At 45.6% G+C, this 19,911-nt stretch overlaps 1 protein-coding gene across 1 annotated transcript; it reads left to right on the top strand.

Moving 5' to 3' along the window:
- The first annotated feature begins 4,163 nt into the window (after window positions 1–4,163).
- LOC136475702 (tyrosine-sulfated glycopeptide receptor 1-like) lies at window positions 4,164–8,385 on the top strand. Its single transcript, XM_066473294.1, has one exon. The coding sequence runs from the start codon at window positions 4,985–4,987 to the stop codon at window positions 8,186–8,188; it is 3,204 nt and encodes a 1,067-aa protein (XP_066329391.1). The 5' UTR covers window positions 4,164–4,984; the 3' UTR covers window positions 8,189–8,385.
- The last annotated feature ends 11,526 nt before the right edge of the window (window positions 8,386–19,911 follow it).

Here is a 19,911-nt window from a genome sequence, read left to right as displayed (position 1 = left end):
AGGAAGAAGATGAATAAGCGCGGGGTGAGCTGGGGCGTTGGATCAAGATCTAACGGCTGAGATCGATCATATGAAAAAAATAAATTAAAAATCAGGCGCCTGAAGGACAGTAGATCCTTCCTTGGCGCAAGCCGGAGACAACGTATATTATATGCAGAAGAAAGGAAAGGATGGCCGGTAGGCTGCAGGAAGAACCTTGTTCATCGCCGCCATGCGTTTCTCCATGGTGGACCACTGTTGCCGTCGTCGGAGAACGAAGAACGCGCTGCACACACCCCACGTCGACCAGGATACTATCCGGCACTCCGCCTGCTACCGCTGCTCCATCACCAGCCAAGCACGCTTGATTTCTTCTCCTCGTTGAGATCGAGCAGAAACAGACGAGAATGATTGGGGAAGAGAGACAATGGACGAGAACGACGGGAGCACAGGGAGGGGATAAGATTTATTTAGTAGACCAGAACGAGAAGGGGTACTTGTTTCTCCGGATCGTGCCACGCCGATAGACGTGGCGCGACAGGGTGTTTTAGCCATGCTAATTTTATCTGGCTTAGTCTGTGACATTCTTTCTAGGCTACTTTTTCTACGAGAAAAAGGAAATCAAATTTTATAATGATATTATAATTAAAGGACTGAATGTAAAAACAGAGGTTTATCTTTTTTTTCTTTGTCCCAACAAGTGAGCACTTGGAACTAGCTTGCATGTGACCCTTTTCACCGTATCTCTTGTAAGTCATTGGCCCTCTAATCATTTTCTTTCCCTTAGCGTTGGTTAGAGCAGTATCACCTGCATTAGTAGCATTGTCACCTGCATTGGTAGCACTATTGGTACCCACACCATCTTTCCTACCTCTCTTCTTGTGTCCACCCTCTAAACTTTTTCTGGAAATTTTTCATAAGATGAAGAAAGCATTCTCTTTGCTATGCCTTTGGGAACACACACTTCGCTGCATTCTCTAAACCCTTGCACGCATCTGTGCACACTGCAAGGAGTGGAGGATCACCTATGGCCTTCTTTAGTTGGGTCATAAACCAAGTCCAGTTGTCCTCTGTTTCACAAGCTATAAATCCAAAAGCAAGTGGGTACATCCAATTGTGACCATCAACTGCTACCGCTAAGGCTAAATGGCCATTCCACCTTCCATTAAGTGTTGTAGAATCTATACTCAAATAAGGCCTACATCCTTCCAAGAAACCATCAATACAAGGTTTAAGAGCACAGAAAAAACGATGGAAAAAAACTTTACCGTCCACTTCGAGCACCTTAATTTCCACCACACTTCCAGGTGACCTCTTCAATAACTCAGCCTTCCATCTGTACACCAGCTCAAAACTCTCTTCCCAGCTACCATAAACCTCCGCGAGAGCTATTTCTCTACCCCTCCAGATCGTGTCATATGAAATTTGTAACAGAGTGCTCTTTTTGAAACTTGTCTTGCAACTCTTTAGCACCAATATGAGGATAATCCCTGAGGATACTAACAGTCTTGCTAGGTACCCAGTTACGAGATGGTGTAATAGTTTTCACCCTCATCGTGGAAACACATGTATGGTGATCAGTTAAAACCGTGACCTGCAATTACACAATTTGTGGGAAACTATATGAAATAAATTCAACAAATTAAGTAATCTGAATCTAAACTACATAAAAATATTTTCACCTCTACGGTGCTTGCGTCCTTATGCTCCGAACCATTGATTTTCTAAGGGCAGTCACCAGTGGACTTGCAGAAACCTCTAAACCTGGTCGGATCAGACTTCTCAGTTCCCAAATCAAACTCTTCGTTGATGGCAAATTCCCGTACTGCCATCCTGAACTCTTTCATAGATGGGTAGATAGTGCCAAGGTCCATCTTGGGGTGGTCCTTATCATATAAAATCACCAACTCACTTGGTATAGCATCACTGCTTGATCATTTGGTGCAGCCACATGTACACTCTCCTCATTTCTAAGCCCTAAAAGCATAGATTTTTTTTAAACGAACCGGCACTGACATATTAAAAAGAAGGAACGCCCAGACAGGCACGGTACAACCACCTTTAAAAATAACAAACACAAAGAGCGAAAGAGGAAAAAAGAACCTCCACTAGGGAGGTGCCGATCAAAACTGCAAACAGCGGTGGCTCACAATAGTACCCAGGTGCTTTGCTCCCGCTACGATCCACGCTCTCACCTCTTCCTTGATTTTCTGAAGCACCGCAAGGTTTGTGGATTCCGCGTGTTGGAAAACTCTTGCATTTCATTCCTTCCAAACCTCCCAACAAACTAGGACGATGATCGAGCGGAGGCCTCTCCTGCTTGCACTTGGCGCACCTGATATGGCCGTCCACCACTTCTCAAGTGTCTTGCTAGGCAGTCAGGCATTCGGGTGCAAATTAGGGGTTGTCGTTCTGGCGGCGATTTTGCCCCATAAACGCTTCGTGAACCTGCAGTCTTTGAAGAGGTGCAGACCCAATTCTGCATGTATCCTACAGAGTGGACAGATTCTTTGATTTGGCCAGTTCCGGGCTTCCAATCTGTCAGCGGTCTAGATTCAGTTCTAAATGGCAAGCTAGCTAAAGAATTTACATTTAGGCGGCGCCCACGGTTTCCATATAATGGTTTCGAAGTTACGTGTTGCGGGCATGGTAAGCCGACAAAGCAGAATATTCTTCATTTTCCTCGAATTTCCATGTAAGGGCGCGGTTTCGTACAATGCGAATAGTCTCGATCTCATCTCTTCACATCAATTAAGCAGAAGGGCAACAATGTCTTTTCACGTGAAAGGATTCCAAAAAATATTAACAAAATAACTAAATAGGAACTATGACAACAAAATCAAGATACACATGTTTAGACCGTCAATCTTTCGGATGGTAATTTTGCGAAGACCATTGTTTGCGATGCCAAATAACCAATTTTTTCAGCACGGAAACACCGCAGAATGGGCGAAAGAAATTCAGTATGCGAAGCTACGAACACGCATGGGTGCCGGTTCAAGTAGCCAACCGGGGTGAGGGGGGAGGTGCGGAGACCAGACTAACCGTTGCAGCGGCTGCGGGCGGATGCTCGGCGGAGAAACCGAGGCGCCGCCGTTCGCCGTCGCCGGCTCCGGATGCTCGGCCAGGAGTTGTGGGCTTGTGGCCTCGTGGGAGCCCGAGAGAGAAGAGGGACCTTTTGCAGGGAACCCAATAGATCATGGGCTGATAGGTTATGGCCTGGCACCCGACGGCCCATAACGTAGCCCAGGTTGACCTCAACAGGATTGCCGCTGTCAGTTTCTTTCTTTTTAATTTTCCCAGTTTCATAAAACAATTCCTTTGATTTTTTTTTGAAAATTCATTGCATAGAAAACTCCACAATAATTTGATAGACCGTTTCCTTTGTTCAGAGGATAAAATTCTTTTCATATGACTTGATGCCTTTCAAAATGTTACTAGTAGGGGATTATCATTATGAGTAAAATGCACCCTGGGTCCTTAAACTTTTAGGGCATTCCCATCTGGGTCCTCAAACTAAAAAAGCGACTATCTAGGTCCCTCATCTATTGCCGCCGTGCACCAGAGGTCCAAAACCAGCCACGCAAGCACCAACATCCGACGTGGCACGCCACGGTGGTAGCTGAACACTGGGCCCGTGCCACAACTGGGCGACGTGGCACGCCAGAGAACGTGCCATGTCGGATGTTGGTGCTTGCGTGGCTGGTTTTGGACCTCTGGTGCACGGCGGCAATAGATGAGGGACCTAAATAGTCGCTTTTTTAGTTTGAGGACCCAGATGTGAATGCCGTAAAAGTTTAAGGACCCAGGGTGCATTTTACTCTATCATTATTTAGTGTCATAGTTTAATTTTGCAGAAGTCGAAGAAAAGGCCGATTGTAGACACTTGGTGCCAGTTGTTCCAGGATGCAATGGCATAAATCCCTGTAATCGGTCTTGATCTTGTTTTTGTGAAATGTAAAACGGAACTATGTAACTGATCACATGGGACGTTTTGGGCCATATATATCGATACAACAGGTGGGGTGCAATTCCCCTGTAGACATTCACTTTCTGTTTGGTTGAGCAACACTAGTTGCCAAGTAAAGAAATGATGCACAGATGAACAACAGAATTTTGCAGAAGAATATCAGCCACTGGCACCGAACTACGACAGCCAAGTCACAAAAATATAGATAGAAAAGTACAACATCAATTGCATCACCAGCTCCCAAACAAAACCGTCTACAACATACAAAAACATAGCCGCCAAAAAACAAATCCATGCAATATTTTCTGTTCAGAGCCTTTGTCCCAGTCAGAAACACCGGCTGGGTTCATTGACTCACTTCTACACCTACGAACAGGTCGTCGTCCAAAGCCCACCGCAAGCCACTAGTTGCAGCAAAATGCAGAATTGAATTTGCAAAGGCATACATCAGCCACAGCTACTCTTGGATGATGCCAACAGCTACTGTAGAAAGTAAATGCCTCGGTCCAAGATGAAGCAAGAGCACTCAGCGACAATTCTTCCATAAATCTGCAATCTTCGTGTGTCTACTTGTCCTACTGCAGCCACGTCGATCATGACACGGATGCCTGCTTTGAATCAGTCACCCCAAGAACACGGTAGGATCTCATTACGAGAACAGAAGGATAAGCAGCCCAAAAAGCATGAGCACCCTGTTTTGAATGCATGCTTTACATGATGCTCATGGATTCATACCTTGCAGTTGCAGATTGAGGGAATTTCGTTGTTGCCCCGAAATCATGTCTGTTCCTGAACTAATCATGGATGACTGTTCCACTTACTGTCTTCCTGTTTCACGCATGGAATGAAGCCAGGCAACTCAGACACGACACAACATGGTGTGAACTCAGAAAACGCTGTAGCAATTAATCCTTGACTAATATTTTCTTTTGGTGACTTGACAACGACCTGGCTGAGAGAATCCAACAAAAAAGTGAACAGCAGCTGCTCTGTTTGTTCCTCAACCCTCATGCTCTTTCTCCATCAGACGCAAAAATGGACCTATGGCTTCTCAGCACACAGCTTATGCCTCTTTCTCCCATGTTCATGTCTTGGGGGCAAAAAAGCATGCTGCCACTCCAATTCTCACGCAACAAATACAGCAGCAGATTTCCCATGATTTCGCTTGCCTTTGCTATTGTTCTGCTTCTCTTCTTGGCCTCTCCCACAAGCTCTTGCACCGAGCAGGAGAGCAACTCCCTCCTCCAGTTCCTCGCGGGGCTCTCGCAGGATGGCAACCTCACCGCCTCATGGAAGAATGGCACAGACTGCTGCAAATGGGAAGGCATTGCCTGTAGTCAAGACAAGATGGTCACAGATGTCTTCTTGGCTTCTAGGAGCCTTCAGGGATTCATCTCACCATTCCTCGGTAACCTCACGGGTTTGTTGCGCCTCAATCTATCCTACAATTTGTTGTCTGGTGGCCTACCACAGGAATTGGTGTTGTCCAACAGCATCACCGTGCTTGACGTCAGTTTCAACCAACTCAGTGGAGACCTGCAAGACCAGCCATCTGCAAACTCTGTACGGCCTCTGCAGGTACTGAACATCTCGAGTAACTTGTTTACAGGGCAGTTTCCATCCAGTACATGGGAGGTCATGAAGAATCTGGTTGCGCTCAACACTAGTAACAACAGTTTTATTGGTCTTGTACCAACTGTGCTCTGTGTCAGTGCACCATCCTTTGCTACGCTTGACCTTAGCTACAATCAGTTCAGCGGAAGTATCCCTCCAGGCCTTGGCAATTGTTCCATGATGACATACCTTAATGTTGGGCATAACAACTTCAGTGGGACTATTCCAGATGAGCTCTTCAATATTACCTTGTTGGAGCACCTCTCTTTTCCAAATAATCAGTTGGAAGGATCACTCAGCAGTATCAGCAAGCTCATTAATCTGGTTACCCTAGATCTTGGAGGGAATGGATTTGGTGGCAATATCCCATATTCTATAGGTGAGCTCAAGAGACTGGAGGAGATTCATTTGGACTACAATCACATGTCTGGGGACCTTCCATCAACTCTTAGCAACTGCAGAAATCTTATAACCATCGACCTCAAGAACAACAATTTCAGTGGAGAACTCACCAAGGTCAATTTCTCCAACTTGCTCAATCTAAAAACCTTGGATCTTGTGTGGAACAACTTTACTGGAATTATCCCAGAAAGCATATATTCATGTACCAATCTGACTGCACTGCGGCTATCTTCAAATAAGTTCCATGGCCAGTTGTCAGAAAGAATTAGCAGTCTCAAGTTTCTCTCATTCCTATCACTTGTTGACATCAACCTTACAAATATCACAACTGCACTTCAGATCCTTAGCAGTTGCAGGAACCTAACCACCTTGCTAATTGGGTATAACTTCAAGAATGAGGCCATGCCAGAGGATGAAATAATTGATGGTTTTGAGAACCTTCAGGTCCTTTCCATGAATGATTGTTCATTGTCTGGAAAGATACCCCAATGGTTAGCAAAGCTCACAAATCTGGAGATACTATTTTTATATAACAATAAACTATCTGGACCAATACCTGACTGGATCAGCAACCTAAACTCCCTCTTCTATGTAAATTTATCAAACAACACCCTTACAGGAGAAATTCCAACAACATTAACAGAGCTGCAAATGCTAAAAACAGACAACGTTGGACCAAAGGTTTTTGAGCTGCCTGTTTATACGGATCAGTCACTTCAATACCGCATGCCCAATGCCTTCCCTAAAGAGCTAAATCTAGGCAACAACAACTTTACTGGCACTATCCCAAAAGAGATTGGTCAGTTAAAAGCACTTCTTTCACTCAACTTGAGCTTCAACAAAATATATGGAGAGATCCCTCAATCAATCAGCAACCTCACAAACCTGCAGGTACTCGACTTATCAAGCAATAATCTTAACGGTACAATTCCAGATGCACTGAAGGATCTGCACTTTCTTTCTCAATTCAATGTTTCCAATAATGACCTAGAAGGCTCTATTCCAACTTCAGGTCAGCTTAGCACATTTCCAAACTCTAGCTTTTATGGAAACCCAAAACTGTGTGGTCCAATGCTTGCAAACCACTGCAGTTCTGGTAAAACAACATTGAGCTCCAAGAAGCGACAAAACAAAAAAGCCATCTTTGTGCTTGCATTTGGCATAACTTTTGGAGGGATTGCCATCCTATTCTTGCTAGCTTGCTTCTTTTTCTTCTTCAAGAGTACAAATTTCATGAACAAAAACAGGAGCAACAATGAGAATGTCATACGAGGAATGTCATCCAACCTCAATTCAGAGCAATCCTTGGTGATGGTTTCACGAGGCAAGGGAGAACCAAATAAGCTCACTTTCACTGACCTGGTGAAGGCTACAAATAACTTCGGAAAGGAGAATATCATAGGCTGTGGAGGTTATGGGCTAGTCTACAAAGCTGCACTATCTGACGGCTCCAAGGTCGCCATAAAGAAACTTAGCAGCGAAATGTGTCTGATGGATAGGGAATTCTGTGCAGAAGTTGATGCACTCTCCATGGCGCAGCATGACAATCTCGTGCCACTCTGGGGTTATTGCATCCAGGGAGATTCGAGGTTCCTCATATATTCCTACATGGAGAATGGAAGCCTGGATGATTGGCTCCACAACAGGGATGATGATGCGAGTTCATTTCTTGACTGGCCGAGGAGGCTAAAGATTGCACAAGGAGCAAGCCAGGGTCTGTCATACATCCACAATGTGTGCAAGCCTCACATTGTTCACCGCGACATCAAGTCCAGCAACATCCTACTGGACAAAGAATTCAAAGCCTATGTTGCAGATTTCGGGCTATCCAGATTGATCCTTCCCAATGAAACACATGTCACGACTGAGCTGGTAGGCACTCTCGGTTACATCCCCCCTGAGTATGGGCAAGGGTGGGTGGCTACTCTGAGAGGTGATATGTACAGTTTTGGGGTAGTCCTGCTTGAACTGCTCACAGGCCAGCGGCCTGTTCCAATCTCGTTTGTGTCAAAAGAACTCGTCCAGTGGGCATGGGAGATGAGATCAGAAGGAAAACAGATTGAAGTCCTGGATCCAGCACTACGGGGCACAGGGTATGAGGAGCAAATGCTGAAGGTGCTTGAAGCTGCTTGCCAGTGTGTCAACCGTAATCCAGCCATGAGGCCAACAATACAGGAAGTAGTCTCTTGCCTGGACAGCATAGACGTCGACCTAAGGATATAAAATTCAGTCAAACATAAAGTAACATACAAATGTAAATGATAAGTTATATTTCAGTGCATAGAGTAGATGTGTAGTTTTCACAAGAACTACTTCTGTTGACTGATCATATTACCTCTTTTTTAACAGCTTAAACTGGCAACCATACTTTTGTAATTCATCTCCCTTGTCCCCTCTCATGAACTATTACACATGATGACTCTTGAGAAACAAGTTACAGTTTTGTATTCCATCTCTGCTTACCCTTTCCGTGAGCTAATGTGCATGATTAATCATGAGGAACACAAAGACTATGGGCAACTGTTCACTCATATTCGATTTATTCTCGAGTTCCAGGTAATTTGTTCTCAATCTCATAAATTTGGACTTGGTCAGTTATATGAGCGCTACCGCAGCAAGGGCAGAATTGCCGACTAGATGCAAAATGAAATATATACAGAATGACAATATTAAATCAGAGATCGGAACAGTGGGGGCAAAGAAATGAAAGCAAACTAGAGGTCACCAACACTGAAATGGCAGGCTCGTTAATGGCTCCCAATGTGAAGGCCCCATTGGAGGGGAGCTGGGGACTCACAACTCCCTCCTCCGCCAGATGTTGCAACCTCAGAATCGAATTCTCTGTTAAACCCTATCTACACGGGCCTCTGAAGAAAACGACAGTGCAGCAGCGAATCGAAAATAGTATCCCCAAACACTAAACGGAGGAGAAGAGATCAAGAGAGAAGGTTATCTAACCCATATAGGCGCTCTTCTGGTCCTGCGTGCGGCTGCGCAGGTCTCCAGAGACGGGGCCGCCGCCGTTCGCCGGTGCGGAACAGCGGGAGGTCATCTCGCCGGCGAGGGAAGCGGAAACGCAATTTGCGCTTGGAAGTGAATAACAATGGGCCAGAACTCGGGTCCATGAGAGGCCCAGTCGTGAAGTGATGGGCTGTGAAATTAAGCAATCTGGAGCCTTGTTGGCCCAGGGGAAAATATTTCTTTTCTTTTCTTGAGCATACAAATATTTTTTTATGATCTTTTGATTACAGTCTGCAGATCCTCCAAATATCATATAACCGATTCTACTGGAATCTCAAGCATAGAACACTGGATTTAATGGAGTCAACGCAGATGTATCATGTCGGGTTTATAAACCCGGGTCTCCAATGGACTCGCTTCTCTGCAAAAACTCGGTCCAGCAGACGGCGTAGCGACAACGCGCGTCTCCCGGGCCAGCCCAGATACATAATGACAGGTCAGGAGAACGATCCGGTCCCCAACCGGAAGGCCTAGCCATGGTGGGGACATAGTCCGACTCCAACCTTCTTTTCCGACCGAGGATACGCCGGATCTCTGATCGCGGCTCTTCCCCGACCGACACGGTCGGGGCCGACTGGAAACGACCGACCAGGGACGCCCACTCGGTGAGGGCTCAGGGATTAGGTGGAGCAGATAAGGTAAGACGCTCAAATCAAACCGCAATACCGAGGACCGTATTATGTCATACCCTGCGCACCTGGAAGACGGTGCCACCAGGCCATGCCAAATGGGCACTATGTAACCTTCTAGGCGTGTCAGAACATAAACAGTACTGTAGGCGCCGACGTTTGCCATACCAGGCGAACACGGTAGAGCCTGCCACATACATCTAGACATAAATAGTATTGTGGACGCCGACGACCATCTCGTACCCGACAGCGTAGGCGACAAGACTAGGTAGCACACGTATATATTATCTCTCTTTCTCTGACTGGTAAGGCCATCCCCTTTGACTATAAAAGAGGATGAGCTCTCTCTTAAAAAGCTCTCTGGCTCTCTAGCTCTCAAAAAAGAGAAGCTAGATGATTCGAGCACTCAAGGACCTAAGAACTCGAATAGCTCAATAGCTCTAGAACTCTAAAGCTACACAGAGCATACGCTCCAATACTTAGCGCACGTTAGAGCCTCCGTCACTCTCGGCCCTTCGGTTCAGAGTCCGACCGGGCCTTTAACACCCCCTTCTTACTCCTACTCGTTTGTAACCCCACAGCAAACTTCGAGCAACTGGGCTCAGGAATAAAGTCACCGACCGACTGAAACTGGACGTAGAGCACGTTGCCTGAACCAGTACAAATCCTATATCATTGAGTGTTAGGCCACATCCGATCACAATGCACGGCAAAACTACAAATATTTACTTGTTGGTCACTTTTCGCACCGACAGTTGGTGCCGTCCATGGGGAGGACACCGTGCGTTCATGATTTTGGTCATCGGATGGCCCACCTTTCCACCATCTTCGTCATGGCGGGCTCAAGCGATATGATTCACTTTGGCTCGCTAGAGTTCCCCATGCTCCCACCTGTTGGGGCGTGGGTTCCTCCCATCTTCATGCCACTCCAGACCTTCCTCTTTGGGAGTCTAGACTTCATTGCTGACCGACTCGGCGTACTCCACCTCCATGAGGAGGCACTTGTCCCGGCGTCCACTAGAGGAGGAGCGCCCTCCATCGGCCCCGGGCCATCCGACAACCTCAACGTCGAAACAATCGTGCTTCACCTTGAGCCTATGCTAGGCTCAAACTCTAACCGAGGACTAATACTAGGATACCCAAAGAGGAGGAGCTAATAACCATCAATATTGATTTATCTAAGCAGTTAAGAGCGCCACTACAGCTCCAACCGACCCCTAGGTGCACAAGCTCTGCCTCGCCCAACCTATGGGGGTGGGCTACGCCTCGCCCGACCTCTAGGGACGGGCTTTGCCTTGCTCGACACCAAGGCCGCGGGCTCCGCTTCGTCCAACCTCTGTGGGCTAGCTATGTCTCGCCCGACCCTTGGGTTTGCGCTCCACCTTGCCCGACCTCTGAGGGCGGGCTCTATCTCGACCAACACCGAGGCCATGGGCTCTGCCTCGCCCAACCTCTAAGGGACCCTTGGGTTTGCGCTTCGTCTCGCTGGACCACTGAGGGTGGGCTCTGCCTCGCCCGACACAGAGGCCGCGGGCTCCGACTTGCTCGACCTCTAAGGGCTAGCTCCGCCTCGCCCGACCTCTGAGGGTTGGCTCCACCTCGCTCAGTCTCTAAGGGTGGGCTCCACCTTGCCTGACCCTTGGGTTTGTGCTCTGCCTCGCCTAGCTTCTGGGGGGGACTCCACCTCGACCAACCCCAAGACCGAGGGATCCATCTCGTCCAATGGAGACACATACCGCCACCAACCACTCTAGGTCCAAGCAAATGGGCCTAGGTCAAAGCTTTGACACCAGGGAGTTGATCGACATGCCTCGATATAACCCATGGTCGTGATGGGCCATACCTGGGGATTCACATCAGGAACAACGTCGGGCGTTGTGGCAGAACCTCCTAAATTATAGGGCCCACATGCACCTGTCACTGTCCAATGACCTCTGGCGACTATGCATATGTTCCCGATAACTTAAGAAGACTACCGGGTGTCCTCTAAGAACCCCGAATCATCCACGATTTTCCGAGCAGGATCCCATTACAGAGTCATTGCAGTGTTACAACAGTTTATTCATTAATATACATCAGAGTAAAATAGCAGAAGTCTTACAATAACTTAATTTACAAAATAGTTGTTTCACAAACTAAGTATGATTATTATTACAAACCATAGTAGTAGAGTGGCATTAGTATCCTAAACATAACACACAAAGAAAGTGCCCTGCCCAAGGGCCACACATTTACTTATCATCTTCGATCTGAACAACAGTCATGCAACACGGTCCAAAGCAGACCTGCGCACGAGACTCACCTACAACAAGGGTTTAACGAACCTTGAGTACAAAAGTACTCAACAAGACTTAACCGGAATAAAAACTGATAAGACTCAGGAATACAGGCTCAGGGATTCAAGGTAAGGCTTTAGCAATAAACAAGGTTCTTTTGCGTAAAGGCTCTTTAAAAAGATTCTTTCTTTCAACATTTAATCCTTATCAAAATCAGATATGAATCTGCCATGATCCATATTGAGATCATGACCTTCATATCAAACCCTTTCTCGAAACTTCCTCAAGTTTTATTTATTAACTACGATGATGAACAGTGAGTTGAGTCTCCATTACCGAGGAGCAATGACGATTCGAACCGATTATAACCCAGCTAGGGATTCCCAACCACACGACATATGCAGGTCCCTGACCTACATATGCCAACCTACCCTCAGATCCTCTAAAATAAGAATGAGTCCGCGTCACCCGAGAATACAGTATTCCACCAATCCAGCCCATTGCCACGTGGGTACACGCTACTCTCGCCATCTCTCCACTCCCAGTGCACGAGTAGCCATTCTCGTAATAGAATAGCCGAGTTAAGGCTTACCGGAGTATGTGGCTAGTACTACAAAGTCTCACCTCATGCAATTCAACAATGGACGTGTCTTAATCGACACAGGCGGAAAGAACCCGCTCACAAGACCCATACACTGAGTCCGCTCGGTCTAGATTTATTACCCCACATGCTCATATCTCATGATAACATAAATAACCAGTCGTATCCAAGAAACCATTTATATCTCGCAGGTGACCGGTAATCACCCGACTTTTATCGTTCTAAGCATGACTAAGCATAAATAGACATCCTCGGATTGAAACGGGTAACAAGGTTGATATGGAAAAACAAGGTTGGTAATGCACTAATTAGGTTTTCACTCAACTCCTAATCACTTAATGCAGTATAGAAAAGCAAAAGCGATATAAATTTATAAAACACAAGGTAGGTTTAAATGCATCCGGGGCTTGCCTTGGTTGTCGGAATAATTAGGTTCAGTAGACGTTCCACAGGTATCAAATCCGACCTCAACAGACGGATTAACTTCCTCAACCACTTGATTGACTACCACATTCTTGCTTTCGTTCACTACACGTAGTAACAATGCCATGTTTAATATGATGCGAGATATAAAACCTGATGTGAGATATAAAACCTGATGCTTGACGATGGATGCAAAAATTAATAACTTGAATACAACTTTCCTTCGCGGTACAATTGCAAACCAACAACTAACTAAACCTTTTCATAAACTCAAACACTTACTTTAAGTATCATGAATTATTTTATACTAATGACTCAAGGTCATCACTCAATCCAAAAATCAAACAAAACCTAAGTCATTAAGGTTCACTATTTGCTTTTATGAGTTAAATATTTAATTTAAAATTATGAAATAAATCAACTTCTTCCAATTGAGCTCAAAAATTTTGTGAAGACTCATAATATGATAACTAAGTGGAAAAACAATTTTCATAATTTTTGGATAATTATATAAGCCTAGAAAAATCATGGAAACCCATTTATTAATTAATTTGAGCAATTTTTATCACATTCAAAATGTACTGAAAAATAACATTTAATATTTTTCTAAATAGTTTACATCTTAGAGAGGTCACACAAAAATTTTCATAATTTTTGGAGCTCTAATTAATTCTATAAAAAAATAACAAATCACAACACTATTCATTTAATTCTGCAAAATAGAAAATTTCATTTTTCAAATACAGAGTCACTGACAGGGTGACCCCACCCGTCAGTCTTCGCTGACCACGGCGGTGAGCCCTCTGACCGGCGACTTCTCGCCGACGGTGAGGTCTCCAGCCACGGCGAAGGTACTACCATGATCCCCTACTCACGGCGGTTCAATTTGAGGTACAAGCTACACCAATTACGGCATGGACCGAGCTCAACGACGGCCATGGCGGCCACGACGGCGTGGCTACGGCACGCCGGTGAAAGGAGGCTGGTAGCGCTTAAACAAAGCACTTGGGAAGTCTCAGGAGCTCACCTCGAACATGCTCGAGCTAAAAGATGGACCAGAGGAGCAATGGAGAAGCTGGTCGACGATTACAGCAGACACAGCGGTGAAGCTGACGTCGACGGCGGTGCTCCGGTGGCTGCGGTGGACGAACAGATCAATCAAAGGGCCACATAGCACTAGAGCAACATGGTGAAGCTGAAGGTATGCTTTGCAAGGGCAGGGACAGACCGTAGAGCACTGGCCATGGTGAATCGAGGTCGACGACGATGCTGCCGACCGCGAGGAAGAACGACGGCGCGCAGCGTGTCCCGGTGAAATCCAGCGACTAGGACGGGTCGGCTAGGTGTGCAAGAATCAGGCAAAGCTATGACTGGCTTTGCTGCGAATGGTACGTGCTACAGCGACGGCACGAGCTCGACAGAGTTGGGCGGTGGCGACGGGAAAAGCAGAGGAAGAAGAAAGGACGACGGCGGCGCTCCAGACTTAACCAGTGGGCGAAGAGCGGCGGTGAACGGTGCGCTTGACATGCCATGGTAGCGTGGACACGTCAAGGCCTGATGTGGCGCCTGTGGGCGCGCGTAGAAGCCAGTGGAAGCTCACCGACGACGAGAGTCTGCCTGCTTCCACTGTTCCAACTAATTACCGAATTGCCACTCACTTTAATTCCCAAATTACTCCCAAATTTGTATGGTAACTCAAAAATCTCTAAGAATAAAAGTTGTTCCAAATTCAAAGTTCTACAACTTTGCTTTAATAACCATACCCAAATTCTATCTAGATTTGAAAATACAAATTTGAAATCAAAAGGGGACACTTTAAGAACTTATCGCCTTTTCAAATTACTTCAAATTTTATATAACAACTTTGAAAACTCCAAAAACCAACTTTGTACACCTTGACAAAATCTACACTTTTCCTTTTAGGCTTAACCCCAAAATGTGCTTAGATTTTGAATTAGGTTTTCCAGGGTAATATTAAATGCTGGAAATTAGGGTTTTCGGAAATTCTAATTCAATGCTAAAGTTTTGAACTTGATTCAATCCATACAAGTCAACACATATAACATAAAAGTAAACTTGTTTTAGTGGATGCATATCAAAGTTTTCACTAACACATGAATAATGTGCAATGCATATGATGACATGGCATGTTTTAGGGTTTAAAACACCAAAGGTGTTACAGGCGTACCGGTGTTGTTCTGTCTAACCCTCGTACGAGCACTGACAGGCACATCAGTTCACCACGATGTCTATCGGGATAGAGTGGAGCACCATGATCGAGAAACGATGCCTATGCATGACACCAGTGACGGATAGGGCCACGATGTGGAGCTGTCTCTGTTGACGTCTATAGGGTTAGCGGGACCCACATGAAGGAAAAGAAGAACCCAATGATCCTAGAGGACTCCTCCTTTTCCTTCTCCTCTTTTCCCTCCACTATGACCCATGCTTTCCCTTGGCCTATAAAAGGGAAAGCAGGGCATCCCATGAAGGGGACTCGAACACATCGAACACTGAACCAATCAGAACACACAAGCACACAGCCGGGAAGCGACCGAGCTTGTAACACCCCGGTGTTATGCCTACATTTAGGCACTACAAATCATACATATCATGCATCATCAAGCATCCTAATCATACATGCCTAATCATGTAAATAACAATTGAAACACTGCTTCGAAACATATGAAACATGTTGTGAAACCTGAATGTTGCATACCTTTGTTAGAATTGTTTTGCCCTGATTTTGCTTGCTAGGTTAGTAAAACATGTTTGGCTACTATTGTAAATCATCTAGGATTATTTAGTTCAATTTTTGGAGCAAGATTGGTATTCAAATTAATTCAAAATTTTGCTTCCAAAGTAATTTCCCGAAAATTAGGGTTTTGAGTTAAACATGGACTTTGATTTTACAATTCAAAATCTAGAAAGAATTTGGCTTTGGTCATAAAAGCAAAGTTGTAGAGAATTAAATTCTAATCAACTTTCATTTTTGGTACATTTTCAAAAGATGTCATTTTCTTGCTCAAAATAATAATTGAAAGTTGGCATTTAAAAATTCCTTGAAAATACAAATGAAAAAGGGCTTTTTCTCCTTCGCGGGCCGCCGCCTCGCTTCTGGCCCACGGCTGAAGCCGGCCCAGCCAGCCTCTTGCCGCGCCGTGTGCCTCGCCTCGGCCCAGCCCAGCCCAGCGCCGCGCCTGGCCTGCCTTCGCGCGCGCCTGCCCGCTGACGCGCCGCGCCGCGCCCGACTGCGGCAGAGCTTGCCCGCCGCGTGGCGGACATGCGCCGTCGATGCCACCGCGCGTCGCAGCCAGCCTATGCCCACGCCCATGCGCCCGCCTACTCCTGCCGAAGCTGGTGCGCTCGCTCGCTCACTCCTGCGCTGCCTCTCCTCTCCACCAGCGCCGAGCGCCCCCACTCTGCCCCTCGCCGCGCCACCAAACCCGCCGGCCAAATTCACCGCGCCTTCTCCACCGCGGCCAGCAATCACGCGCTCGCAGCTCCGCCTCGCTCTCCGGCACGTCGTGCTCGCGCCTATGTCAACTGATTGAGCCCAGGTAGAGCCGTCTCGAGCCTCGCCACCGTCGGCCATGGCGCCGCCGTGCTCGGACGTCGTGGAAGTCGCCCTTCCCACTCTTCTCCACCCTGCCTAGCTACCTTCCCGCCTTCGCCATCTTCTCGCGAACCTCATGCTCCCGCTATCTCGCCCTGTCATGGCCGGGAATGGTCGCCGGCCTCGTGGCTGAGCCACGTCGCCGCGACGTCGCAGCGCCGGCGTGGCCTCTGCCTCAGCCGAGCCAGGCCGAAAGGCCGTGGGCCGATGCCCTGCCGGGTCGTCTCCCTCTTCCCATTCGCTCGGGCCGCGTAGGCCAAAAGCGGCAGTGCGCCAGCTGATTCCAGCGGGCTGGCCCAGTAGCACTAGGATAAATTGTTTTCAATTTATTCTTTATTATTTGAAAATAGAAATGGTTTGAAAAATGTTTGGATACTCAAAGTTGCTCCAAATCTGTTGAAATAAATTTGTCTAGGTTACTTATCATCAGATCTACTTGGGAAAATTATTGCATGTCATTTTTGAGATACTTTGCTGTAGAATTTTATTTAATCATGTATATTGCTGATAACTTGAAAAATATGTAGAAAAATATATAGGCTTTAGAAAAATATGATTCTAAGTTTGTTAATCTTCTTATGTCATGTACTTCCTAGGAAAAATATGTTTCATGCATGTGCTGTGGGAAAATTTTGAGGTGTAGTTCAAGTACCTTTAATGGCTGATTTTTGTTATTTTAGTTAGAGAGCAAACTTTGTATAAAACATACATGTGATAATTTTTGTACAATAGTTGTATGCTATGAAGAACATAGGAAAAATACTAACTCTATTGTTTGACACTTTTCACAGTACAAAGTATTTTCATGTTCATAATCATGCCATAGCTTGTTATTTTTGTGTAGGTCAATCCACTCATTCAAATACCATGAAAATATGATAGTAGACTACTTAGGGTAGTACTATGCTGTAGTAATTTTCTAAGATTTTTCTAAGCAAGAAAAATAGAGGTTGCTATTCAAACCTATTATTAATTAGGGTTTAATTAAGTGTTGCTTTATGTGTGTTTAAGAAATTAGTAAAGCTTTGGTGTATCTTTGAAGCATTTAATAAGATATGTTGACTTAACATATTAGTAGTAGGAGAGAATGCAGTAGATGACATGTGCTTGTAGTATATTTTCTTGGATGATGTTGACTACCTTGCATTTAAACATATCCATTGTATTCATCTCATCCGATGCACCAATGGCATAAGCACTTACACACATTGCATCATACAGGATCGCAAACCAAGAACCCAGTCGTCATACCCGAGGAGCCCGAGGAGCAGTTCGAGCTGTAGCCGTAGGAAGTGCCCGAAGCCGACGAGGAGGACGTTGAGGAACTTCCGGAGTGCCCCGATCACCGTCCGAGCTCCTTCGAGAGAGGCAAGCCCCGGAGCATTTTCTCCCGGTTTGCAATTATTAATTCAATGCTTTACTTTAATTGATGCATTACGTTCAGGAGTTGTTTGCATCCGTTGCTGCATTATACCTTGTCTACCTTTGTTATACTATATCCTTGTTACCCGGGTATCCGCAGTCGAGTCAATGCTTAGCTGGCTTAGACCGGTAGAAGTCAGGTGATTTCCTGTCACCTGCGAGCTATAGGTGGTTACCTAGATCTGCTTGGATGACTATGAAGTCATGGTATAACTAAGTGTTAAATGAAGTTGAGACCGGACGGAGACTTGCAGAGTTTTGGACTGTAGTGTTTCCGTCTGTGTCGATTAAGGACCGACCGTTGTTGGGCCTCGAGTCATGTTGAACGCATGCCTTACATTTAGCTAGCCGGATAAAGTACCTTCCGACCGCGAAGCTGGGAGATTATTCGGGCCGAGTAGATTGCCCGCAGCGCACTATACCAGAGCAGGTGTGGTAGGACACGGGGGCAAGATGATAAGACCAAAGTACAGTCGGTCGGCCCCCGGGTACATGTGATTCCTGGCAAACTCGAGATACCTAGATAGTTGACTCGGTGATCAATATCTCACTTTAGCGGGTGAGTGAGGTTTGTGTAAGGAATAAATCACCAGCTGGTTAGGAATCGATTCGAATCGCCATCGCTCCTGGATAGTGAGCACTTGACTTGAGTGACTTCATCGTAGTAAATGTTTATAGAACACTTGGATAGTTATAGTGAATATGACAGGATGGAAGTTGTTTAATGATCATTGGTTATCGTTATCTGCTTAATTATATGTTTGCTCTAGTATAGGTGTAAATCTAGTCGATAGGTTAATAATAATTAAATTGACAATAATGCTTTTAGGAAGGTTCATGAAAGGCTAAAAATGCTTCTTTTGCAAATGAGTCAGCTACCCTACTATAAAGCCCTTCATAATCCTTGGTGTCACTTATTTTCGGTTATGTCAGGTAAGTCTAGCTGAGTACCTTCTCGTACTCAGGGTTTTATTCCCACTTGTTGCAGATGGGCAGATGTATTACGGCTACTGTATCAACTGCCTTTATCCTACGATGGGTGATGCTTAGGACCATGGGCGTGGTCATTCCTTACGTCTCGTCTGATGCTTTTGTTGGAGATGATCATTCGCTGGCACTATATTTGAACTCCGCGTGAGTGTGTGTGGTTTGAACAAATGGCTTCCGCTACTTTTATTCGAACTTGTTTTGTAATAACTATGTTGAAACTCTGATGTATCTGAGATTGCGAACTTTTATGTAATATGTGACGGTGATCGCTAAACTTATTACGATCTTGGCTGGAATGGAAGTTGGTTTGAAATCCTTCGTGATTTCATGGACTACCGGGTTATACGGGCTTAAGTTTGCTAAATCGTCTGCTCTGGTGGATGATTTTCTTACTTAATTTCGTATAATTGGTCAGTTCTGTTACAGCTAGCATCAGAGCATGGTTTGGCAGGTTACTGTTCACAAGTGTATTTAAAACAAAAAGGCATTTGGAAAACGTGATTTTCAAAATATAAAGTGTGCCAGTGATCATATCCTTTATGCCCAGTTAAGGACTTTAGGTGGCTTAATTAAGTACTGACTTGGGGTTCTTGCATCATATTTCTCTTTTGTCGCTCATACGGCGTGCTATTGTATGAGTGCCACTTGTTTGAGTGGTAATGAATGGATCATTTGCCTCTACGCCTCGGTAAGTGTGAGTTGTGAGAGCATGATCGGATACACCGCCGATCTAGGGTGAATGCTTATATGATGCTGGAGTAATTACATGTTCTACGCATGTTTTACAAAGGCATCTCATGTATGGGTCTTCCGTCTATTGAGGCGATGCCGTCAATAGGATGATGGTTCGGGTAGTTACTACCGTTGTACACGTATCTGGGGATTCGTGTAGAGCGTGTAGATAAAACTTTACTGCTTTTATGCATTCATTGGGAATTGGGCTAAAATGAATCTTCTGCAGGTACATA

Source organism: Miscanthus floridulus, chromosome 8 (genome assembly GCF_019320115.1).
Source record: "Miscanthus floridulus cultivar M001 chromosome 8, ASM1932011v1, whole genome shotgun sequence".
Classification (NCBI taxonomy): Eukaryota; Viridiplantae; Streptophyta; class Magnoliopsida; order Poales; family Poaceae; genus Miscanthus; species Miscanthus floridulus.
This window is presented reverse-complemented; position numbering and strand designations above follow the sequence as displayed.